Source organism: Nannobrachium achirus (assembly GCF_963921795.1).
Source record: "Nannobrachium achirus genome assembly, chromosome: 10".
Taxonomy (NCBI): domain Eukaryota; kingdom Metazoa; phylum Chordata; class Actinopteri; order Myctophiformes; family Myctophidae; genus Nannobrachium; species Nannobrachium achirus.
In genome coordinates this window covers 60241868-60269128 of record NC_137819.1, presented here as the reverse complement: position 1 = coordinate 60269128, position 27261 = coordinate 60241868, and the positions used below count along the sequence as shown (strand labels likewise).

The following is a 27261-nucleotide window of genomic DNA, read 5'->3' as shown; positions in this document are numbered from 1 at the left end:
AGCTGTGCCATCCTCCAGGCTCTTATCATACATATCTTATAGAAGCAACCTGGGGACAAGTTCAGCTGTGCCATCCTCCAGGCTCTTATCATACATATCTTATAGAAGCAACCTGGGGACAAGTTCAGCTGTGCCATCCTCCAGGCTCTTATCATACATATCTTATAGAAGCAACCTGGGGACAAGTTGAGCTATGCCATCCTCCAGGCTCTTATCATACATATCTTATAGAAGCAACCTGGGGACAAGTTCAGCTATGCCATCCTCCAGGCTCTTATCATACATATCTTATAGAAGCAACCTGGGGACAAGTTCAGCTATGCCATCCTCCAGGCTCTTATCATACATATCTTATAGAAGCAACCTGGGGACAAGTTCAGCTATGCCATCCTCCAGGCTCTTATTATACACATCTTATAGAAGCAACCTGGGGACAAGTTCAGCTATGCCATCCTCCAGGCTCTTATTATACATATCTTATAGAAGCAACCTGGGGACAAGTTCAGCTATGCCATCCTCCAGGCTCTTATCATACATATCTTATAGAAGCAACCTGGGGACAAGTTCAGCTATGCCATCCTCCAGGCTCTTATCATACATATCTTATAGAAGCAACCTGGGGACAAGTTCAGCTGTGCCATCCTCCAGGCTCTTATTATACATATCTTATAGAAGCAACCTGGGGACAAGTTCAGCTATGCCATCCTCCAGGCTCTTATCATACATATCTTATAGAAGCAACCTGGGGACAAGTTCAGCTATGCCATCCTCCAGGCTCTTATTATACATATCTTATAGAAGCAACCTGGGGACAAGTTCAGCTATGCCATCCTCCAGGCTCTTATCATACATATCTTATAGAAGCAACCTGGGGACAAGTTGAGCTATGCCATCCTCCAGGCTCTTATCATACATATCTTATAGAAGCAACCTGGGGACAAGTTCAGCTATGCCATCCTCCAGGCTCTTATCATACATATCTTATAGAAGTTCAGCTATGCCATCCTCCAGGCTCTTATCATACATATCTTATAGAAGCAGGGTTAGACTGCTGCCCACTGGGGAAACCTCTGCTCCGCTACCATTTACCACGCATTGTGCCTTCTGTTCCACTGAGGACGATGTGGGTCATAGTGGAGGGCAGACGCTTAACACGGGTACAGAACGGGTACACAATACTGTGTATTATTATTTTCTGCTTTAACTATTGAAAAAAAGCAGATATACAAGCTCACAGCGCGGCACCGAGTGCCGCGCTGCGAGCTTGCACATCTGCTATTTTTGATATTTTTTGACCCGATTCTATCAGTGTCTTTTGAATCCAAAAAACTATGTTTCTGTGTCAGCAATCTGGCTAGACATCGTAATTTTCACTTAACTGGGGCTCAGTTAGTCTGTTCTTGAGCGACTACATAGTAGTAGTGGTTCTCAAACCTTTTCATGTGAAGGACCCCCAAAATTATATGCATTTGGCCACGGACCCCCATCTCAAAATATTTAGTTCCAGGGACCCCCAGAAGCTAAATTTGAGTTACAAACATTCGCTTTGAAAATACATATATTCAAAGATTTGCACACATTTTCACGACTTTTTCCAAAAATAGCAGATCTACAAGCTTGCAGCGTGGCACTGGGTGCCACGCTGTAAGCTTGTATATCTGCTATTTTTCACTGGTTAAAGCATTCAATAATTCTAGGCCTAAAACGCTTAAATAATGAAACACTAAACCCTGGGTTTGAATCAAAGCAATTAAGATTATCTGTGAAATAAGTGGTGTGATCTGGCATGATTTATAATTTGAGTAAATCCAATGTTGCACTGTTCAAAACAATGACTGGCATATTGTTTTTCCACAATCTACTGAGAAACTTTCATTCCCCAAACCATAATTACCAGTAAGACTCCCTAATCAGGAGTTAAGCGACCGTCAGGTCGCATACACAAACTTTAGAAGGCAATGGTAGGAAATCAGGAGGGAATATGGGAAACGGGACAGAGCCATGTTGATGACATGACTTTAGAGATACTGTGTACCGCTTTGCGGGATTTTGGGGCAAAATCTGTAGGAGCAGTGTTCAAAAATGTGTTTTGCAAATATCGGCCTGATGGTGGCGCTAGGAGAGGGGCATGTGAGAAATCAGGGGCGGAGGTTGTGATTTGCCATCCAATGTGCGTGATTTTAGGCGCAAATCTGTAGGAGCAGTGTGTTCAAAAATGTTTTAAAAAATCGGCCTGATGGTGGCGCTAAATGGGACAGATCCAAGTTGATGACATGACTCTAGACATACAAACAAAATGTCCAAGTTTAGATTCCCCAATGTTAATAGCATCAAGAACTGAATACAAAAACAAAAACAGGCTATAATGTGCCTACATTTGTCATTGCTTATAACTTGACCATTTCAGTATAGGCAGAGAAGAGAGGATCAATTCGAAGATTCCGTACAGTAGTCAGAAGAACGAACCCATCACAGCCTAAATTAAACTGCCTGAACGTTTTCAATATCAGGCCTATCCTTGAGGGTATTAAAATCAAACAATAAATTCAAATTGGAAATTAAATTGCCTGTAATGGATTTTGGAAGGGCACATCTCAACTCTCTCCATTAATTTATTGGCTGTGATTAATTTCAATCTCCTTTTGTCTCTCCCCTCTTTCACAGACATTTCAACCTTTGTGGCTGTGGTGCAGGGGGAAAAAAAGAAAAGAAATCTGCAATTGAACCCAAAAAGTGCTAACGGATTTAAAGTTATGACATGGAAAACATCTTAAAAATCACACCCAATGTGAAGTGAGCGGTGGTCGTGCTTGCATAACGTCTTCAAAAGGCTAGGATGTACAGGCTATGGCAAAACGCTGAGGAAAAAGGCTACAGACATACGACATATGACATCACTAGACAAACATGATGCTAGGTACACACATTTTGCTATGGCAAAACGCTGAGGAAAAAGGCTACAGACACACGCACAGCCACTCTATGGAGCGGTTTACCACCGCTCAAAACATTATAATAATAAAAACTAATAAAAACATGATATTGTTTTTCATGGACCTATGGTCCAAAAAACAATAGTTTAAATTAAGATACGTATATGGATGCAGTATACAAAAACTAGCTCCTATAATAAACAAATAATCGACACTTGATGTCTCCCATTATGCAGCACTGATTGGCAATTCATTCTTGGTTATGGGCATGTTGTCTTATGGACAGAGACAGATGGAGAGCTTGTCTTAAGCTGGCCATACACTAACAGATAATCGGGCCCGACTGAATCGGGTAGAATTAAACACTACAGGATCATTTTTTCAGATTATTTTACCAGATAATCTAAACGGGCTCAGACTAGCCGTTTTGAACAGTCGGGCGCTCCGCAGGCTACAGGATTCTATTCAGATTGAGTCGGGCTCGCACACAGCAATAATACATAATATAATGAATACACGATGCCACGGGGGCTGTTCTGAGAGCTGTGCTTTGTAACACGCACGCACACGCACATACAAACACATGACGTTATCCACTGACTCAACACACAACACCGCCTCACGCAACGAAAAAAAAAAGCTTCAATATGGAAGTTGTGTCCTATTTTGACGATATGAGTTCACTTTGACACGTTTCATGTACATCCAGCTCTGACATCCCCTCTCTCCTGCGCTAAAGTGCAGCTCCGTCCTTCTAATGGTGCCTGATTTATGATTAGTCGTAGCGCACCCAGAACAAGATCTCCAAGACCAAACTGTGTCTGTCCCGTGCCACGTTGTAAGCTTGTAGATCAGGATGGGCGTGTACTTCTTTGACTCCTAGAGATGGGATTTATGGTCCTTTGAAGTGAACCGGATCTCTGGGATCCGTTCCTTTCAAAGAGCCGTTCAAAAGACTGGCTCATTAGTTACTTTGTAGATTTTGATTATAATTACAAATAACTTCAACCCTATACATTTATTTCTGCCATATATAGGTAGGCCTACATACCTGCCATTTGTTGCATTGTGAGCATGTAGATCGGCTATTTTCAAAAGATTTTTCTACATTTTATTCATTGGAAAATCTGTGAAACAGGACATTCTGCCTACTTTCTACTATTGGTGGTACTCTGTAGGCTACATTACTTAAATGTTGAATGATACCAATACGTTTGTACTTTTACTCAAGTATATTAACATTCCAAAAACCTCTACTTGTGGCAGAGTATTTCCACATTGATTGCAGTAGGCTATTTTCCCACCACTGTTCATTAGAAAGGAACGGCTCCCTACTGCAAACCGGATCCCATCGTTCTTTTCATAGAGCCGTTCAAAATACTCGATTCGTTCGCGAACGTCCCACCTACTTGCAAGGGATGTGTGCTGGTCGCGGTCTTTATTCTGTTTGTTTGATATGCGCTGCCGTTGAGTTTTAATTTAAATCCCAATCATTCATGATACAACCTGATGGACGGACGGACGCTATGAAAAGTGTGTCTGTGTGCGGGCGCGTGTGTGTGTGTGTGTGTGTGAGTGAGTGAGAGGCAGAGGGAGAGGTGGAGAGAAAAAAAAAGAGATGGATCTGTCACTCAGTCATACGTATGCTCAGAGACTTGCGTCTATCAGCGGCTGCTGTAACTATTATATCTCAGTCCCCTGCTGCCCTTCCAGTCTTCCAGACCAGTATTGATCCAGGAAAATATCAAACATGTTTGAAAAGAGTCGGGCTACCCCCGATCGTCCTCCGAGCCACTCGGCTGGGCTCCGAGTGGATCTGTGAGACCTCACGCTAGACGACGTTCATGCCCGATTGTCGGGCCCGTTTCAGTCGGTGGCAGCCCGATTGTCGGGGGGGTAATTAAATAGCCCGATTATCGGCTAGTGTGCGGCCAGCTTTAGGGACACAGACAGACTGTGAGAGGAGCACCTATAGGAGCTCTGACCCTGAGGCAGCAGCACTAGTTTTTAATTCAGGACCGAGTGATTTATATGTATTACGCTCTGCTGCAGCATTCTCTAGATCGTCACCTTGGGCATCTCTCCACGGGGCCCAACTCTCCTCTCTTAACTTGAGGCTCATTGCAGTCTGATGCAGACCAATCTGGAACCTTTGGTTTTTGCCCCGTTCCCTCTAGCTGTCCTGGTCTTCCCGGACTATACCTGCCATCAGCAGTAGTTGATGAGGGAGATGATATGACAGGGATTCTGACAGCCCCATCCTCTCTCCCTGCTGTCGCGGGGATGACAGTCCATTCCACCTGTCATTCTTATGCGGACTGGACACCACCGCTCCATTCCACCATCCATCATTTCTATTCCCTTTCCCACTGCCCCGTTCCCCCTCCAGACCATTCCTTTACTTCCATCCATCAGACTCCGTCTAAGACGCCCAGAGAGAGACGACACGGCGGGCCAGGGTGGCCGCTGTGCAATTTGCCTTCCCGTCTCTGGCTCCAGCGGTCCCTGAAAACAAACGGTGACCTCAAAAGAACGTTGTTCTGACTGCGACGCCATGCCAGACCCCAGAGCCCGGCCAGCAGGCACGGTAGCATACGATGAAGTCATCCCAGTTTAACACATTTAGACGGGGTACAAATTATTTGCAAATTATTATTTTATGCTTTAACTATTGAAAAATAGCAGATATACATGCTCACAGCGCGGCACCGAGTGCCGCGCTGCGAGCTTGTAGATCTGCTATTTTTGAAAAAGTGTCTTTTGAATCCTTTTTTGAAAAAAACCTATGTTTCTATGTCAGCAATCTGGCTAACCATCTTGAGAGACTGTTTCTTGAGAGACTACTATGTCAGTGGTTCTCAAACTTTTGAATTTGGCCACGGACCCCCCCCCATCTCAAAATATTTTGTTCCAGGGACCCCCCAGAAGCAAAATTTGAGTTCCAAACGTTCGCTTTAAAAATACATATATTCAAAGATTTGCCCACATTTTCAAGATCTACAAGCTGCCGCGCTGCGAGCTTGTATATCTGCTATTTTTCACTGGTTAAAGCATTCAATAATTCTCGGCCTAAACGGCTTAACCAAATGATATAAGTGACAACGAGCACAATGGCTGGAACAATAGAAGCATCTGCAGCAGGGAAACACACAGGAAGGAATGGGGAGGGGAGGAGGGGGGGTAGAGGGAACGGATGCCGATTGGCAAAGCTGCAATGTGGGCAAGGCTGTGTGAAAGTCCTGCCAAAAGAAGATACTGTGGTTTCGTGCACAGCAGGCCTGCGACAGAGGCACAAGATGCCGAGGCCGTCCATCTTCAGGGGCCCCTGACGTATCCAGTACCACCTCCTCCTTCCTCTGTGAAACATCCTCTCCTGCTCTCCACAGGGAGATGCCACAGATGCCAGACCGACAGCTGCCCAATCATTTTTGCCACGGAGCAAAGCCAAAAAGGCCAATGAAAAAGTCTTGAATTGAGCCAGTGACAGCGCAAGTAGGGATGGGACGATACGAAAATGTCATATCACGATTATTGTGGTGAAATAAATCGTGATTTACGATATTATCGCCATAATCAAAATCCATTCTCCTGAGGAGGAACATTTGCCAAAAAATTGCAGATCTACAAGCTCACAACGTGTCGCGTTGCGATGCGTTGCGAGCTTGTAGATCGGCCATTTTTTGGCAAAGAGTAAGACATTTGATAGAGTGAAAAAAAAGACTGTATCGAGTACGTATATCACAAGTACCTTTTACCAATAATAGTGTTTAAATGGTACCGGATATGCAGCTCGGCAAATGAAAGGTGAATCGATCCCAGTGCATGATGGAGGACGATATCACGATAAATAACATCTCGACGATACGATTATCCTGAGTGTTTTTTATTTTATTTATCACGATAAACTCAACTCAACTCAACTTTATTTATAATAAAGAAAAAACGATAATATCGCTTATCGTCCCATCCCTACGAAGTGCAACAGAGACCAAAACAGGACGTGACAGATAATCAACTCAACCGAGGAGAAATCTCAATCATTATGAAGTCATTCCACTGGCAGGCCTCGCCTCGGCTGGCTGCCGACTGGCCAGCCTCCCCAATAACAATCTCTGTTTATTACAGCTTCAACTAAATCAGCTTTTTATATCTCTTGAGTGTTGGTGTTTGCTGCTCGTGCTTTAGAGTGAATGTGTAGAGAGTGGTCCTGGGGAGCTTTGGTGGGATTAGAGTACGAGGAAGGAGAAGTGAATGACTCAAGGAGAAGTGGAGTGTGAGGTATTTGAACTATTCTGTAGAGATTATTTAAGCACTTGATCTTATTAAATGGGCTCTGCTTAAAGGCCGTCTATCCACCGTACGAGAAATGTAATTTAACGGGAGGCCGGGAACTGAAGAAATAATAACCACCCCATCGCTTTTAGAAGTAGTAGTAGTTTTATTCTCTACTTTCCCCGCATAATAACATAAATGCGCACAAGCAACACACCCAACAAATCACTGGTACTGTATATATTCAGAATAACACGTCTTCTCTTCTTTTCTCCTCCATGTTGTTCACATCTTCCTGAGACTTTACCCTCCCACAATTCTCTCTCTACACAGCGTTCTTCCACCCAGGGGCGTCACAATGGGGGGGGGGGGGGGGGGGGGGGACTGAGTTACTAGGGCCCAAGGTGGAGGGGCCCTAGTAACTGTAGCTATTGAAAAATAGCAGATATACAAGCTCACAGCTTGTAGATCTGCTATTTTTGAAAAGTTGTGAAAATGTATGCAAATCTTTGAATATATGTATTTTTTAAGCGAACATTTGTAACTGACATTTTGCTTCTGGGGGGGTTCCTGGAACTAAATATTTTGAGATGGGGGGTCCGTGGCCAAATACATATCATCTTGGGGGGTCCTTGACATGAAAAGCCGGTTTGAGCACCACTCACTGACATGGAAACATAGGTTTCTTTGCACACATTTTCGAAATTTTTCAAAAATAGCAGATCTACAAGCTCGCAGCGCGGCACGAGCTTGTATATCTGCTATTTTTCAATAGTTAACATTCATTGGGGGGGCCCACAGTGAATGATCCTTGTACCCAGGGCCCAGAATTTGGTGTGACACCCCTGCTTCCACCTCTCCTGTCTGCTACCTTTTCAGTCCACATGCAGGTGGGCTCTCCTCCCCTGCAGAGCTGCATGCTGAGTGCTGTCAGTAAGAGCACTGGCTCTGTGCGAACGGTGCGATAAGCAGACTCTCCCTCTGCTCTGCTCCTTTGACCCCCCCCTGTCCGCTGGCTGTCAGGCCTCCTAACGCTGCCGCTGTGTCTCCCTCACCCCACCCTGCCTGGGGCCTGGGGGCAGGCCACTGCATCCAGGGGGGGATCAAAGGCAAAGCTGACAGGAGTATGAAAAGAAGGGAATATAGCAGGACAATATAATAGGACCACTGGTTAAAATCTATAGGGCTGAAATGAATGAATAGGCTCTCTAAAAGCTTCGTTGGTTGGACTGGGATTCCAGATAAAAGCCATGCACTGGGATCCCATGGGTTCTGCAGGTGTTTTTGAGCGCTATACGTGGCTGTGCGTGTGTCTGTAGCCTTTTTCCTCAGCGTTTTGCCATAGTAAAATGTGTGTACGTAGCATCATGTTTATCTAGTGATGTCATATGTCGTATGTATGTAGCCGTTTTCCTCAGCGTTTTGCCATAGCAAAACGTGTGTGTGTGTGTAGCATAGCCTGTACATCCTAGACTCAAATCTGAAGATGTTATGCAAGCATGACCACCGCTCACTTCACATTGGGTGTGATTCTTTATTTTTAGGAGAATAAACTTGGCCTTGATAGATATTTGGCCCACAATTAACTCATGAATAGCACCGCTAACTTCACACTAGGTGTGATTTTTCTAATTTCACACAATATTTTAGACCGCTCCTCCTACATGTGGCTTTGTGTATGTCCGTCGGTCTGCATGTCCGTCTCGCAGAACTTGGCATTGGCCAAGCTTCGTGGGATGCTTAATGATAATCGAGGCAAAAGTTTGAAACAATCATGATATTAATTTGAGGCGGTAACCTGAAGCATGCAACAGTGTGGTTCACTTTGAGACAGACTCACTCATACACCAGACATTCAAAAGAGGATCTCGCCGACATCATTCAGCCCAGACGCAATCCCTCCACTGCGAGGACATTAAGACCCCCCAGGGAGCCACACGTGTCCTCCCACGCACTACTCTGGAAAACCTGTTGAAACACATCGTTGTATGTAGGGTAGTACCCCCCCCCCCACACACACACACACACACACACTACATCGACAGGATTTGGCAAATCCGGAATAAATCAATGTAGGGGCAGCAGGAGCTTCTTGTACAAGCTGCTGCAATTAAATCCTGACATTGCAGCCAAGTAATACAAACTAGTAGCCTTCAAAATATAATATATGTATAATATAATAAAAATCTACACGTGAATTTTTAATGTAGATAGATAGATATACCTTTATTATCCAAAGGGGGGAAAAAACAGTCGCTCCAATTCAGATCCAAAATTGAATCTTAACAAATCAATGTTTGTTTACATGGACAACAATCAACTTTAAGGCTCTATATAATCATTAACACATATTTTGTACAGAGGCATAAAAAAATAATGAATAACAGCAAAAGAATTGCTGTCTATTTTCAGCAGAGAAATTCCTTCTAAGATGAGGACACCCTATTCCTTCTGAGCTCTGTGCTGTATTGGCTGTCATGGACCAACAATCACATCAATTGCCAGTGGGCTGGGGTGCATGGTGGCTCAGCCAGTTAGTGCACAGACTCCTTGTTGAGTGTCTCTGCACCATCCTATTTGAAATAAAGCATCAAATGCACCCAAAAATAATTCTTAAATCTCAATCTCTAGCGGGCTGAAACGGAGCAAACATCTCCGCCACAGCAGCCATCAGACACACACATCCATTCTGTCTTAACCCATTTAGGCCTAGAATTATTGAATGCTTTAACCAGTGAAAAATAGCAGCTATACAAGCTCACAGCTTACAAGCTCACAAGCTTGTGATCTTTGAATATATGTATTTTTAAAGCGAACGTTTGTAACTCAAATTTTGTTTCTGGGTGGTCCCTGGAACTAGATACTTTGAGATGGGGGTCCGTGGCCAAATACATATCATGTTGGGGTCCTTCACATGAAAAATTTTGAGAACCACTGACATAGTAGTCTCCCAAGAACAGACTGACTGAGCTCCAGTTAAGTGAAAAGGACCTTTTCTTTGACGATGGCTAGCCAGATTGCCGACATAGAAACATAGGTTTCTTAGAAGGATTCAAAAGACACTCATAGAATCGGGTCAAAATTCTAATTTTCACGATTTTTAAAAAATAGCAGATCTACAAGCTCGCAGGCCGCGCTGTCAGCTTGTATATCTGCTATTTTTCGATAGTTAAAGCATAAAATAATGATACACAATATAGTGTACCCGTTCTGAATGCGTTAAGTCTGCACAAAGCCAATCTCCTCCTCAATATGAAGGTAAGAGCGCAGAACGCGAACAAGATCAACAGCTTCAAACGCACCGAGGCTTAGGCATTAGACGAATAAAGTACAAGAATCCATGGTACAGGTTCCAATAAAGAGCAAAGAATTGGAGCACTGGGGTTTTAAACCTGTCAGAGAGTGCAGCTCTTAAAAATCTTATTAGACGACAGTTTCCAGCTGTATAGAGACATGCCTTCCCCTGACTGAAAGACAAAGTTGCGGGTACTTGGGGGTACTAATTCTAAGCTACTTCACACAGGTTATACCAGCCAGGCACGGGAGACTCATCACGAGCCATGTTCAACCGTCGCCATACAAACAGAAATATATAGCTGTGATAACAAAAATGATCAATACTGACAACAAAATGATGATTTTTCTGGTCTATGGGGCTGTTAAGTATGACATCATTTTGTAGGCAGATGAGAATTTCTGCCTCCAGTTTCCGTGAATCTTTTTACTATTTTTACTATTTACACATTTTTCTTCTCTTTGTTGTTGAAAGGAAAGTGTTAGAATTATACTTTAGTCGTTATTTTTGTCTCGGATCTGTTGAAATAGCGAGGGACAGAAAATGCTCTGGGGGCAGAGTTCCCCTCTGCCTACAAAATGATGTCACGACTCACGGCTTAAAAGCCCCGCATTGGTGATTCAATGTTTGGAGGGAAACGGTTTTATTTGACATCACGCGCACGTCTCTTAACACCTACATTACAGGAGTTAACAGGTTCAGACAATGGACTATTGCATATCCACAACTTTCCAAAATCCCATCATGCATTGCGCAGAAGGCGAGCGGCATTTCCGGCACCGCAGCTGAGTGTGATCCACAAACTCACAACGGTTGCATCTGCGACGCGACGTGAGCTTGTATATCTGCTGTTAACCGGAAGTATCCCGCAGATAATGCTACAGTAAAGTCTTGCGGAAACAGGTGGATAAGCTCATCTCTTTGCATGTCTGTGTGCGTGAGAGACGTGACACTGGTCAGAAAAGATACGAGACAGCGTGCACTAGTGTTGTCAAAAATATCGATTTATCGAAAAGTATCGATTTTGAATATAGTATTGATTTTCAATATGACTTTTCCATAGTATCGATACTCAATTTTTACCTCTCTCGTTGGTTTACACAACGTTACTTTTATGTGTATCTGTCCTACTTTGGCTTATTCCTAGATCTTTTAAAGGCCTATTTCTATGTGAAAACATCAAAGGCAGGCCTTTAAAAACATTTTTCGCACTAAAATCGCAGTGGTGGCGTGGTATCGAAAATGGTATTGAGTATCGACATTTTTCAAAATATCGTATCGAAGTTAGAAATCCAGTATTGTGACAAGCCTAGCGTGCACTGCACACGCGTGACCGGAACAACGCAGCACTGATCGGGGGTCACAGCAGGCACCTGGGACAAGGTTCCCAACCAACTACCTCATCCCGATGAGCAGGTTGGTGCCTTGCATGGCTGCCTCTGCCATCAGTATGTGAATGTTTACCTAGGGCTGTCACAATTATTACATAATCGTCTAATCATGATTATTTGACATAATCGCGATCATTTTTCATAATCGTCATAATCGTTTCCATGTTGAAAAATGTTCATATATTAAAAAAAGAAAAAATCAAAAATAGTGGAAATAGCAGATCTACAAGCTCACAACGCGTCGCATTAGATCTGCTATTTCCACTATCAATGTTCTTTTTTAAGTATAAAGTTGTCAAATATGTCAGTCATTTCTTTGTATATTTAGGTTATGTGTAATATCTACCATGTGCAACTTCAAAGCCTAAAAGCCAAACAGAAATGTAATTGTCAACGACAAAAACACAATCAAATCGTTAATCGCAATTATTTGAGCGACAATTAATCGTCATGTAAAATGTCATAATCGTGACAGCCCTATGTTTACCACATTAGCAGGTATAACGGCGTATCTGTGCCGTGATGTGTGAATGGGAATGTGAAGAATCTTTTCACATTGCTAAAAGTGTTGTGTGTGCGCGAATATTTGGCGATTTTTCAAAAGTAGGGGCAAAGACAACCATTTTTAAGAGGACCCAAACATCTTATACAATGCCTACCTTGATCCACTAAACTCACAAATACTCAATGCCTTCGGAAGGTGTAACAGCGGCCATTAATCACACAAACAAAATTGGTCTCCTTCTCTGCGCTATCATCCTCCATCAGGCTATCATCCTCCATCAGGCTATCTGTGACGCACGTGGCCTCTGGGATGCTGACAGGATACACCTCTCATTAAGGGCCAAACGCACTAGTGCTTTCACAATCAAATCGTCTGGCAGGCAATTAATCTAGGGATTTGGAGAGAAAAAGCACCAGGTTATTAGTAATTTCTCAATTTGACTTGAATGAATCAACCGTCTCGGCCCCCCTCCCACCTACTGTAGTGGGAATCAATCACCCATTGTTGTATTCCTTCTAAAAGCATTCATCAAACCAGCCTACAACCGGCACGACCTCATGACTCACACACACTCACACACGATTCAAGCTGAAATGAGGATGGTAATGAAAATGTGAAGGTGGTCAAAATACAGCTGCATAAGAAGTGGTGGCAATTATTTTAATTTGCCAGTAGAGATTGCTTGATTTGGTCAATTAGAATAAAAGACACTTCTTTCATTATGGGGGGAGGTGAGGCACATGGATGTGTACTTGTGTGGGTGTGTTCCTATTATTATGCTATCAGGCCAAGATGTCTCTTCCCAGAAAAACGCCCCCAGAAATGCAATAAACAAAACAAACCAGGTATAAAATGAATCGTGTGCAGGGACGTGCTGGTCATTGGGAAAAGCGGAACAACTCCCGAACGGCCAGTTCATTCCCGGCCGGTACAGGCCGGCCATTAGGAAAAAAAATAAATAAAATGTCGGCCTTCATTCCATTTTGGGGGCTGGGTGGCCAACAAAGTAAATCGTCACTGTTGGGCAGAAAACCTTGTATCTCCAAGTTTCAAATTTGTACATTTTTTCGCAAAGCCCTGCTTCATCATACAAGGCTGTCACACAAAAGTAGTGAAAACAGCAGATCTACAAGCACACAACGCCTCGCGGTGCGAGGCGTTGTGTGCTTGTAGATTGGCTGTTTTTACTAGTTTAAATCATTTTTAAAATGGTTTTGGACGTACAAGGTTTCCACCCGACGACGACGAAATATAACTCATGTAATTGGCCCACTGGCTTGTCACTTGTCATGATCTGAAATGACAAATCTTTGAGTAGCAGCAGCGGCGCGCAATGAGGGCCTCTACAACTCTTTTTTCCCGGGCTGAATCAGGGGCCCAGCACGTCCCTGATGGTGTGTTTTACGGCGCTCCACTGTGACTTCCCCTGGGCTACACGCTACCTTCGTGCCAGGAGCACATCAGCTCCTATAAGTTACGTGGGCTGCAGCAGGTGCCCCCCTGGGGACAGATCCGTCATGCACGCACACTGCACGCTTCGGACTCCACTGCCTCCTCCCCCAGCAGGCCTGGAGCTGGTCTGTCGTGAGACCCGTGAGGGGAAAAGGAAGTTAACCCTGCAAGGCCCAGCGTTGCTTTTTGGCAACATTTTTTTAATAATTTTTAAAAAAATGTTATAATTAGTTTTCCTGTTCTTTTTTCACATTAACCCATCTGCCGCCGTTGACGGTGAGGATTGTCATTGAAAGGGTTAATACCATGGCGCCGTTGACGGTGAGGACTGTGAATCTTACTGTATATACAGTAAAGATATTATTACTTACTTAATGTCGCTCCGGTCCCGCTCGCATCGGTAATGTCGGCGATTTGTTTACAACGCACGTTGGGCGTGCACGCGAAGTGAAGCTCCTCAATGTTAAGTCAATGGCGAGGCCCATAAAGAAACTTCATTTAAACAAAATAGCCATTTTGAGACATTTTGCAGCAGATCTAAATGTAAACAAGGCACAAGGCAGGGCGCAGCCATCTTGCCTCTTCTTGTCCCACACTGTCATGTGACTAGATGACGTAATCGTTGCCGTCAAGTGATAATCCAAAAAAACAAAAACAACCCCCTTCCAGCCCTTCAAAATAATAGCGGCGGCCTATGGAGGAAACCGCGTGGCACCGAGGCACCAAGCAACCTTCAGATTAAGAGGCACTAATTGTGTTAACCCTGCAAGGCCCAGCGTTGCTTTTTGGCAAAATTTTTTAAATCATTTTAAAAAAAATGTTATAATTAGTTTTCCTGTTCTTTTTTTCACATTAACATCACCATTAAATCTTATTGTTTAGTATTACAATGCCATTGGCCACGATATTTGCATATAAATACCCCTCACAGAGGCTGACATTCACACCTCCCAGAGAAGTTGAAATTCCAGCGTCTGGACGAACAACATCTCACTTTTTAACTGAAGCTATTCCTCACTAAAACATAAGTAAAATACCTGTAATATTTGTTTTCCGTGATCATTAGAATGTCTAGAACACGTGCATATGTTAATATTGTGAAAAATATCCCCAGAATGCAAATTAGAGCATGATTTATGATTTATGGCTATAAAACCTTACAAAAACATTATTAATTTTTTAACATTACATTTTCCTGTGATTAGGACTGCTACAACACTATCTCATTTTTTTTTTTTTTTTTTTTTTTTGGCCAGTAGAAATGAATTCGGGTCTTGCAGGGTTAATCGTGCAAAGCTTAGCATAGTGTCAACAGATTCAGGAGAAGTGGAGGATAAAAGCTTGTCATCGGGGAGAGTGAGGACTGAGGAGCGTCGTCATCATCACGCACTGCATTTCTCCTCCTACTCTATGTTCCACAGGGAGGGACATTAACCCATTTAGGGTTAACCCCCTAGGATTATTGAATGCTTTCACTATTGAACAATAGCAGATATACAAGCTTGCAGCGCGGCACCGAGTGCCGCGCTGCAAGCTTGTAGATCTGCTATTTTTGAAAAGTCGTGAAAATGTGTGAAAATCTTTGAATGTGTGTGTCTTTTTTAAGTGAACGTTTGTAACTCAAATTTTGCTTCTGGGTGGTCCCTGGAACTAAATATTTTGAGATGCGGGTCCGCAGCCAAATACATATCATTTTGGGGGTCCTTCACATGAAAAGGTTTGAGAACCACTGACATAGTAGTCTCTCAAGAACAGACTAACTGAGCTCCATTTAAGTGAAAAGGACCTTTTCTTTGACGATGGCTGGCCAGATTGCTGACATAGAAACATGGGTTTAAAAAAAAAAAAAAAAAGAAATCAAGATTTTTCAAAAATAGCAGATCTACATGCTCGCAGCGCGGCACTCGGTGCCGCGCTGTGAGCTTGTATATCTGCTATTTTTCAATAGTTAAAGCATAAAATAATGATACACAAAATGTGTGCCCGTTCTAAAGGGGTTAATGCCCTGAGCTCTCTGAGAACCTTCTGATTCCGAAGCCCTTCGGCTGGCTGCGAGGTTGAAGTGGGGACGATTGGAACGGCAGACGAAATGCAATCATTACTTTTGGCACGGACGCACACACTTGAAAATTCCCAGCGAGCTGCGGCGGGCTTTGTTTCTTACTGAAAGATGCAGCCAAGTTCGCAAACCAAGGGATTAGCTATTGGCTACCATCATAAAAGCTCACCCTCTCTGCAATGCCAGCATCAATGTGCGGTAAACATCCTTCCTGGATGACATATCATCCATTTTGTGTAAAAAATACTTCCATCCATTTATTGGGCCGGAGGTTAAACTCAGAAGCAGCACTTTTATTGCCAGGGATGAGGTTCATAATATACAAGTAATTAGTTTGGGTGCAAGGGACACAGAACATAATGAGCTGACATTGAGATAGACCGATAGGAATTTAAGAGAGTGAGTATCCGGTCTCCAGAAATTGTGCGTGGGCATTCATTTCTGGTGGAATGGTTGGGGAGGGGTTGGGGGGGTGTTCTTGATGAGGTATATTGGGATCATGAAAACAGGCAGGGTGGCATGAGGTTAGTTTATAATTAAACACTTGCATAGATTTTCGAGCGATACAGTTACTTTGTCTGAGCTCATGCTTGTGCGTGTGTGTGCGTGTGTGTGAGCGGTGTGTGCCGTGTGTGCGTGCGAGAGAGAGAGAGTAGGGATGGGACGATATGAAAATTTCATGTCACGATTATCGTGACAAAAGAAATTGCGATTTACGATATTATCACGATAATCAAAATCCACTATGCTGGGGCGGAACATTTGCAAAAAAATAGCTGATCTACAAGCTTGGCGCTTGTAGATCGGCTATTTTTTGGCAAAGACATTTGATAGAGAGTGAAAAAAAGACTATCAAGTTTGTATATTATAAGTACCTTTTACCAATGATAGAGGGTTTAAGTGGTACCGGATATGCAGCTTGGCAAATAAACGGTGAATTGATCCCAGTGCATGACGGAGGACGATATCACGATAAATGAAATCTCCACGATACGATTATCCTGAGTGTTTTTTATCACGATAAACGATAATATCGCGTATCGTCCCATGCCTAAGAGAGAGAGAGAGAGAGAGAGAGAGAGAGAGAGAGAAATCAGTGCATCAAGCCCTGGGATAAGACCTTCTGCAGAAGGTAATTGGACACCATCTCTACTCTAAATATTTCATAAGCTGTTAGAGGGTCAGACAGACAGACAGACAGAGAGTTGCAGAGTGTGGGGGGGGGGTCACCTCTCCAGCTAAGTGTCTGCTTGCTACACAGATCAATCACCAACGTCTGTTCCTCTACAATGCTGCTGCAGTAGCGGATTGTTGTGCTGTGCTTAGCAAGGCAGACCCTGGGTTTGGGCACGACGATCCACTTTGATTCAGATGTGATGTTTTAGGAGGGGAGGGCGATATCACGCAGGGAGGGAGGTTTCATTCATCCGTACAGTAGATGATAAAGAACACATGTGGGGCCCCGAAGTCATTGAGAAATCCCGGCAAGGGGATAAACTCCACACTACAGCTACCCCGTTCCACATTTTCCATTAAGTGATAAGAGGCAGCCGCGGCTGTTGAAGAATGTTTTTTAACCCGTTTAGGCCTAGGATTATTGAATGCTTTAGCTATTGAAAAATAGCAGATATACAAGCTCACAGCGCGGCACCGAGTGCCGCGCTGCGAGCTTGTAGATCTGCTATTTTTAAAAAAGTCGTGAAAATGCGTGCAAGTCTTTGAATATTATGTATTTTCAAAGCGAACATTTGTAACTAAGATTTTGCTTCTGGGGGGGGTCCCTGGAACTAAATATTTTGAGATGGGGGTCCGTGGCCAAATAGATATCATTTTGGGGGTCCTTCACATGAAAAGGTTTGAGAACCACCGACATAGTAGTCTCTCAAGGACAGACCAACTGACCTCCAGTTGAGTGAAAAGGACCTTTTCTTTGACGATGGCTGGCCAGATTGCTGACATATTAGAAACATAGATTTTTCAAAACACCTTAGAAGGATTCAAAAGACACTTATAGAATCGGGTCAAAATTATAATTTTCACAATAAAAAAAGAATAGCAGATCTACAAGCTTGCAGCGCGGCACTCGGTGCCGCGCTGTGAGCTTGTATATCTGCTATTTTTCAATAGTTAAAGCATAAAATAATGATACACAATCATCTCATGTGTACCCGTTCTAAATGCGTTAAACTGTCAAAATGTGGGGCACCCCAGCGGCTCGCCTGCTATAAGAGCATATTCAATACTACAGTCATTCCCGCAGCCGGTCCAGGCTGAGGCATGTCGATTCCCCACACTCTCTCTCTCTCTGCCACATAATATTAGGATAAGATAATAATAAAGAATATCTTACTCTTTTAAGAATATAAATACATGTCAAACCATTTTACAGCACTTATTATATCGTCGTGGTCGGGTGGAAACCTTGTATGTCGAAGACCGTTCGTTTTGTATTTATCATTTTAAAAATGAACTAAACCAGTGAAAATAGCAGATCTACAAGCACACAACGCCTCGCGGGAGCGATATGCAAGTAATACAATGCCATTTAAAGTCTATATTAGCCTGAAATATTTTCATGACAATAAATGAGATGTGCTGCTGCTGCTGATGATGATGATGTGAGTTGATCACGATTTGTCAGCTCATGTTTTCCAGCCCAGCTGGTTAACAGGTTGACTTCTGGATCTTCTGGCAAACCAAAACAAGTGTTCATTACCTCCGTTGTGGTTGCCTGGCAAAGAATCCATCTAGCTTTGCTGTTCCATCTTGAACCTCACAATTTGGCCACTAAAAACCAACCTACACACTACAGGGGTTGATTGAGGACTACTGTTGGCCTAGTCTGGGATCACTTCACTTTTCGGGTTTGTAACCGGTCTGGAGCGGAAACCACAAAACGTCATGTTGTAGTACTCAAAGGACTACAATTTACCGGAAAGATCAAACCGGATTCAGTTTTAACCCAAAATATTCCCCTGCGCTCAAGGACACACTTTTAGGGCCTACCTAATAAACTCTTTGATGCGGAGTAGTTTTGCTTTTGAAAAATTCGTTTGGTATATGGATCTTTTAGTCCAACTTTTAGCGACTGGCAAGACTACACTAGGCTACTCGAGCATTTTAATAGGGATTGGGGAAACAAACGGAGGGAACCAAATCAAAGCGACGCCGCTTCTTCTAGTGGTTTCCGCGCTTTAGACGGAAACCAAACGGCCTGTTGTGAACGAACACCAGGCTTTCTCTCAGAAAGCCTGGTGGGCGAGGTTACTGTTGGCCAATATGACTGAAACGCAACCGAATTAGCACAATATCTGTGGACCAATCGTCTCTCTTTGTGTCCCCTCTGTTCATTGACACGCATGGCATCTTATATATTTTAACTTACCATGCCAAACAAAATTGGAAAATAGAGAATTATTTTTGGAAATGATTTTCTCAACAAAAGTGAAAATAAGGATCTAGTTCATCGAGTTGCATCTAGCATATGCCGGGAAAATGGAATATACTGCAAAGAACTAATGGCTGGAACACAACTCTACTGTTTCCTGCAGAGAGAGCGAGAGAGAACAAGAGAGGGACACAGATCTAAAAATCTGTCTCATTATTTGGTTGACAGAGGCTTCTGCTCCAGTACTCGTCATCATCTCTCTTCAGGCAAAACCAACTCAATTTTCTGAATCGAGGTGGTGATAACTTGACTGATTCCAAGTAGCACTCCCCAAACACACCCTCTCTCTCTCTCTCTCTCTCTCACACACACACACACACACACACACACTAGGGGTCGACCGATATGGGATTTCCATGTTCAATTTCTATATCGATTTGTTGTGATCAAAGAGGCCGATAACCGATATTAAGAACCGATATGCATTTTAAGTAAAAAAGAAGAAAATAAATCCCCCAATTTGAAATGGTGGTTAAGTGGTTAATTAATGTATATATTTTTCCCATCCTAACTGTTCTAGAGGCTCACATCTAGTCGCCACATCACACTAGAACAGGGGTTGGCAACTTTGATAATGGAGAGGCCACTATATTTTCACACTCACTCCAGAGGGCCACATTGCATATACAGTTAAACATAGCAAAAATAGCCGATCTACAAGCTCAAAAAGTGTCACAGTGCGACACATTTTGAGCTTGTAGATCTGCTATTTTTTAATTGGAATCTTGAATATATATTTTTTTTTTGCATTTTTCATGGATTGTGCTGTTTGTATAAGATGCACAAATAGTAAAAAAAGAAAAAAAAAAGATTTTTTTTCCCACCTATTTTTTCCCCGATATCGATATTTTTCGATATTAATAAATTGTATGAATATCGAATTTGATAATCGCCCGTTTCGATAATCGGTCTATCCCTAACACACACACACGCACACACACACACACACATGCGCAGATTGTGCACGCCTTTATGCATCTCTACAGGGCTCCTGGTCTGGGGTTCAAATCCATTTTCCTTTCTCAAAGTCAATGAAGTTGGACTGATGTTACAAGAGAATTGGGATAAAATTCACCCTTGGAGCAATATTGGACGTCTCCTCCATGCAAGCAGCAAAAGCAACCTAGCAAATATTGAACAAAAGGGATATATTTGTGCCAGAGTTGCTGAGAGGCGGCCAACACCTCCTCCACAAGGTAAAGAGTCAAGACTCTGTAGAGTTGCACAAGTCTGGTGTGCTTAGCTGAGATTATTGACTGAGTCATGGCATTGAGAACGAAGTTCTGCCTGAGTGAATGATAAGCAGAAGGCGATAACAGAATAATTTCTAAGTCAGGAAATAGTTTTACACAATACTCAGACAACCAATTTGCTATTATTTAAAAAGCAAATATATGCATTTTGTATCTGCTGTCGCCTGGGCTTAAAATAATGACAAAATATTAGGAGTGCAAATTAGCAGTGCCTGATAACCAGAAAACTGTGTCAGGCACTTGACTGCAATTCAGGACAGCCACTGAAAACATGTTTGTGTTTCAAAACGAGCCAGACAGACATTTTGCTGTCTATGAATCCAATTTTGCCTTTTCCAAATTGCCTGGTGTTTGACTTTTTCTGGTAAGTGCAGATCATTTGAAGCTCAACGCAGCAGAGTAGAAGCCACAGAACAGCAGTGTCTGAACAGCCAGACAATGGGGGTGGGGCTGGTGTCCACTATCATTCGGCATTAGGCATCATAAACAAATGTTTTCTTTCCTAGCTGTCAAAAGCCGACTCGCCTTGGATGGCAAACAAATATTCAGCTGTAATAACAGATGACAAAAATGGCAGATCTGATCCAAATTACCACTTAAGCCCAATTCAAAAGTTCAAAAATACCTACAAGCTTGAATGTTGCAATAAAATTTAAATTTTTGATGACGACCTATAAATGATGACTTCCAAAATAAGGAACGCAAGGTTTAAAGTGGTTAAGCATGTGGAGCAAAACCGTGTAAGTGGCTCCTTTAGAGGAACATTCTGTGTATAAAAACGTGTCAAACTCTGAGGAGTCTGCAGGTTGGCAGAGGACAACACGACGTCTTTTCTTTCTAAATCTACAGTTGATTTAGTCAACTGAAATGTATTTTGGCAAGCCTTGATGGAATCGTAATGACTGATTTTACACTTGGTTGCGTGCTGAGAATAGCCTAAAGGTCTTTGCACACTTCCTAGTTTTTTCGGACGAATATATGTATCAAAAACATTGAACGTTCTTAAAATAATTAAACTTGGCATAAAGATTTGTTTGAGTGAGTCCACATTCACTTCCTTTTTTTATGCCGAGGCTTTCGGCAAGTCGAAGACAGTACTATGAATGCTAAAAGCTCAGAGAGTAGTGGGACACGTAGTGCGACGTTGGACACCTTCAGTCTGACTCTAAATCATACCGGAGACTATACTTCCTCTGGGGTCCATGCAGCAAAAATAAAATTTGAGGAATGCAATATTCCAGCATGTCCAATGCTAGTAAATAAAACTGATTTACAGGAGAGTATTTTGAGCCCATGTGGCAGGTGCCCTAACCATTTTTTTAATTTAACTTCAGGCCATATTTGAAAATATGAAAATACCGTAGGGCCAAGTGCATATCCCGTCATACTGTAGCTTTTTGGACCATAACAAAGTCACATACATACAGTATATGCAAACTATGCATTCCTTAGTTTACAACATTTGCATTTAACTACAGTGTAACAGCAACAGTCTTTTGTTGGCAGAGGCGACTCATCTGTGCTCTGAACAAAACAAAAACAATTCAGAGAACAAGCAGTTAGGAGGGATCCTTATCCTGCAGAGAAATGGCCTGCTGCCCAGGTTATGTTCAAAATATTCAGAAACCTAAGACTTCACTGGCAACACATTTTAGGAAGGAAGCCACATGCAGGACATATAAAATGTGCCCTTGTGCTACGATACTTTTGACATGTCTGACTTCGATCCTAAATACTTAGTTGACTGGGATTCCCCAGGGCTCAAGTTCTGCTCCTTGTGTCCTTCTACACCAAATCTCTTTGCCGAAAATAGACCATCTATATCTACAAGCTCAAAAGAATTTGCTATTTTTTTCTGATGTTCTCCCCCAGAATAGGAGCATGTTGAAAACAACTGGAGCTGCTCAAGGTACAGTCAGTGTACCTTAAATTATTTATCGAAATGGGACAAAGATAATTACGTTAGCCATGTGTTTCTGAGTAAAAGTAAAGAAAAGAGAGAGACATACACTTGTAATTTATCGCAAATGCTGTCATAGCAACATGTAACTGCTAGAATGACCACACTGCCATGGTAAGACTGGCCCCAGCGGTCTAATAATCCAGGCCAGAAGTGAATGAACATAAATCTTTTAGATTAAGAGCTGGCCCACAAGAACCCCAGCATAATCAGATTTGATAGCAAGGGGGAAATAACTAGCGGTTAGAAGGAATGTGCAGGCCCGGACCGCTGGCGTAGCAGTCTGGGCACCTAGGCTCCAGTAGTTTAACACAGGGGTTTTCAAAGTGGGTCACGGCCTCACAGGGCACCCCGGGGTGCCGCGACGGCAGTCCAGGGGTGCCGCGAGATAGTTTTTTGGAATTTATTTGGACACTTGAAAAAATATTTTTTTACAAATGTATTTTCAGTCAGTTCTAACCAAAATGGCTATTATCTCAACGTTTTCCTCGCAACATAATCACTAAAATATCGTCACTGTCGTGTCGGGCAGAAACCTTGTATCTCCAAGTTTCAAATGTGTAAGTCTTTTAGTAAAGCAAAGCCCTGCTTCATCATACAAGATTGTCACATAAAACTAGTGAAAACAGCCGATCTACAAGCACACAACGATGCGAGGCGTTGTGTGCTTGCAGATCTGCTGTTTTCACTAGTTTAGTACATTGTATAGATGATAAATACAAAACGAACGGTTTTGGACATACAAGGTTTCCACCCGACAACGACGATATGCTATAAAGATAAGGTGCTGGGAGTGAAAATTATAATGTAGGGGTGCATCGGATTAAAACAAATATTTATGGGGTGCCCTGAGACCAAAAGGTTTGGGAACCCCTGGCCTAACAAGCGCGTTGTGGGTTTGAGTCCCGATCCCAGCAGTCTTTGCTGCATGTCGCTCTTCACCTCTATCCCCATTTCCTGTCAACCTACAATATCCATCTTGATCTTAGTCTATAATAATAATAATAGTCTATGTACAGTAGTAGGACAGAGCCCATACTTACAGAACCTTCCCTTTTCCACTGTAAATATCTTCCATTTCTTTATATTTTATTTTCCTTCTTTGATAATGCTTTTTTCCCCTTTGTTATTGATGATATCCTATGCAAACTAAGTACTGTGTTCTATCCGTCTGTCTTTCAATGTTATATGAGATATCATACATGAAGTGTAAATAAGCCGAAAAGCTATAATGGGATCTCCTTTTAGTTGACCTTGTACCAGTGATTTGTACTGTCATGAAACTGTATTGTTTCCTATGCAACCTTCTAATAAATTCTTCATTCAATCAATATCAATAAAGGCTTAAAAAAGCCCCCAAATAACAAAATATTCTGAAGGAATTTGCAACACTTGGAAGTCTACATCACATGTTAACATTGCTCAAATTGTGTATAAACCAGTCACAAATCAGGATTACATTTTCAACCCGTTTCAACTCCAATCCCAGCTCTTTGGCTCTCAACTATAAAATGCATTGCAGTTCAAAAAACTACGTGTATAAGATGCTGCCTGTGACACACTTGTCAGATGAGGAAACCAAATACCACGGAGAGGAAACGCCTGTTTTTGGACAGTTAAGTGAAATCATTCAAACTGTTTGAATGAAAACGGTCCATCGTGGCAATCACGCGACCGAGTATTTCCCGGTGAATCTGTGCGCAAAGGTGGGGACCGATGCAGGCTGAACGATGCACTGCAACTCTGAGGACAAACTATGACACCGTTATGAAAGAAGAATAGTTCCAGTGTGCTTTAGTGCTTATGAAAGGGGAAGACAAGATCAACTGCCTTGCCTTCCGGGTTTTAATCCCTGCGTGGTGTCATATGAACTGCCACAGTTATTAGATGCCATGTCAGAGAGAATGGCACGCTCGTATATCTCTGTGATTTAATAGCCAAGCAGAAGGATAAGCCACGTCTCATAAATGTAATACGTTACAGGAAAAACCTCGACCGAATGGTACATTTCTGCCAAAACCCAATTTTCGAAATAATCGATCATACTATAATAATAATCCCCCACTTCACTGCACAGATAATCCAACTCGGATTATCAATTCAACTCGGAAAATGCAGTGGAGGAAGCATGCTGGTCCAACTGCACTCATCATACACACTACACAGTATTTACAACTAAAGTTGAAGCCTATATTGTGCTGCACTTATGAGGATGCTTTGTGTTGCTGTAAAACTCATTTTAGGACAAAGTAGTCATACAAATACAATGCTTATGTTGCACTGCCTTGGGGCTGCATGGGGGCAGGTAGCATGAAGCTATTTGCTTTGTTATTAAGACTCTATACACCAGTGTCTCCAGCCAGGGACTTTGTGGGTTATCTTTTGTGGGGGTCTAAATTGAACCATACAAGTCTGTAACTCTAACAGCATACAAATGGAACCAAATGGACCCGTTAGGGTCCATTTGGTTCCATTTGTATGCTGTCAGAGTTAAGGGGAAACCTTGAAATGTAAAGGTTTGAGAAACTGCAACACCACCAACGAGGTGGCTGCTGCTGCTTCTGTGACTCACACACAATGACAACAACACGCACGCACACATAAGAAGAAGCTGTGTGTAGTGTTAAGTGTACCTTACCATGGGTCAAACTCGTGGATGATGCTCTCGAACCGGATCACCGCGAACAGTCTGGAGCTGAACCCCGCCAGCCAGGCCAGGAAGAGGATGGTGAACGAGAGTAGAGACTGCCACCCGGCCGGCTGCGTTAGTCCGCCTGACAGGCCTCCTTTCCCGCTGCCTCCTCCTCCTTCACCGCCGCCCTGGACCACACCGGCTCCGGCTCGGCTGCTGCTCCCCTGCTGCACCACCGCCGGGGACGCTTTGTTGTGCTTGCCGTCGCCGGGTGCGTGGTGCTCCGCCATGTCTGCTCGCTGTGCGCGGTAGCTGTCAGTAGTGGTGGTGGGGGGGGGGGTTTCTGCCAAAGAAGAGCAAACCCTCCTCCTCCTCCTCCAGCCACGCTCCCCTTCCTTGTCTTGTTGTCTCCCTCCGGTTTGTTTCAGTGACCTTCACTCTATAATATTACCTTGTGTTTGGTTTGTTTTTTCTCCCCCGTTCCCTGTTTTTTTACTGGAAAACTAGCATTACAATTACAGCGTCCCCCGAATGCGCACTCATCTCATGCTCCGGTTTGGGTTTGCAAGCCCTGCGATAAAAAGCCCGCTGCTACCGACTGAACGCCGGTGGAGAGAGAGAGAGGGCTGGGGGGAGGCGGGGCGACAGAGAGATGCAGTGCCCCATAGGCCGGACGGACGGTCCGCGCTGTGATTTGATAGATGGTTGTCAGGGCAACTGGAGAAGGCGTGGTTTACTGGTCAAAAAATAATAATAATAAATAAAAAATAAGATTCATTTAATTCCCCCATAATAACAATTATTTTAAGCCTAGAATCAAGCCAGGATCCTGGTTACTCATGGCCATAACAACTTTGATTCTGTGTCTGTGAAGAATTTTTCTTTTTTTTATATATATTTAATTATATGGGGGACATGAATGGGAGAGCATGTTATCATACCGCTATGGTAGATTTAGAATATTGAAATTATTCTTTTTTTTGGGGGGGGGGGGGGGGGGTGATCAATCATATGATACGATATATGTACACCATCGGCTACCATACATTTTAACATAATGACTGTAAAATAATAGCTATAGTAAAATCTAGATTCAACTATTTAGCTGACTATTAATAAGATAACTCTTCTTCACACACACACATTCCATGAAAAGACAACCACCGTAATCATCACTGGAGCTGTTGTCCACAAATAAATGTGTCTCTCTGTGACTGTCCCCTGCCCTGCATACTCTATGGTCCCCTGACGAGAAAGTTGTCTCCCCTGGCAACGAGCTAGCCTATCGCAGCATAAACCACCCCTCTGGGATATGGGATGTGTAAGCTCATCGATTAGGAAGCGTTTTCAGCCTGTCACAGAACGACAGGTACGACGAGGGCGGGGCCAAAAACTGCCTTGTGCATTCAAATATATCATTGTAACCTATCAGGAAACGCTATCGACTTGATGAGAGGGGTTTAACTAATGCCCTTCCACCACAAAGTGACAGTTGATTTTTCTATGAAAATTAGTCATTCTGATCTGATGTATACACAGTCTTTTATACTTTATTCCTTTATAGCATACATGGATGGGCAACTGGCAGCCCGGGGGCCACATGCGGCCCCCACCTCCACTTAATGCGGCCCGCAGGTTAATACCGGAATACTGATATATCGAATATCGTTGGTTTCAGCTGTTACAATTCCAAACATGACCTGCTTTAATTCCTTCAGTCTATATAATATTAGTAGCTTAATGACTAGTATAGTAGTATTCAAATAAATGCATTTGAAATTAAATCATGTTACATTTCATGATTCCAATTAAGAAATAAAAAAAATATATAATTCAGGATTCCAATTCAAAAGAAGCAAAAATAGCTGCGATGCGTTTTGAGCTTGTAGATCGGCTATTTTGCTTCTATTGTATGGGATACTAGAATGACAAAGTACAACTTAGCAATATGCAATGTGGCCCTCTGGAGTGAAGGTGGAAATATAGTGGCCCTCACCATCATCAAAGTTGCCCACCCCTGCTTTATAGCTTGCAGAATGGACCAACAATTAATTAACTTCT

The 27261-nt window shown here is 42.8% G+C and overlaps 1 protein-coding gene across 1 annotated transcript in view; it reads right to left on the bottom strand.

Moving 5' to 3' along the window:
• The window catches only part of LOC308292482 (dolichyl-diphosphooligosaccharide--protein glycosyltransferase subunit STT3B-like), a 257198-nt gene extending 231429 nt beyond the window's left edge, over positions 1 to 25769 (bottom strand). The window contains 1 exon segment of the mRNA XM_080734821.1: positions 25207 to 25769. Coding sequence (XP_080590947.1) covers positions 25207 to 25490 — 284 coding nt within the window. The 5' untranslated portion in view covers positions 25491 to 25769.
• Between the last annotated feature and the right edge of the window lie 1492 nt (positions 25770 to 27261).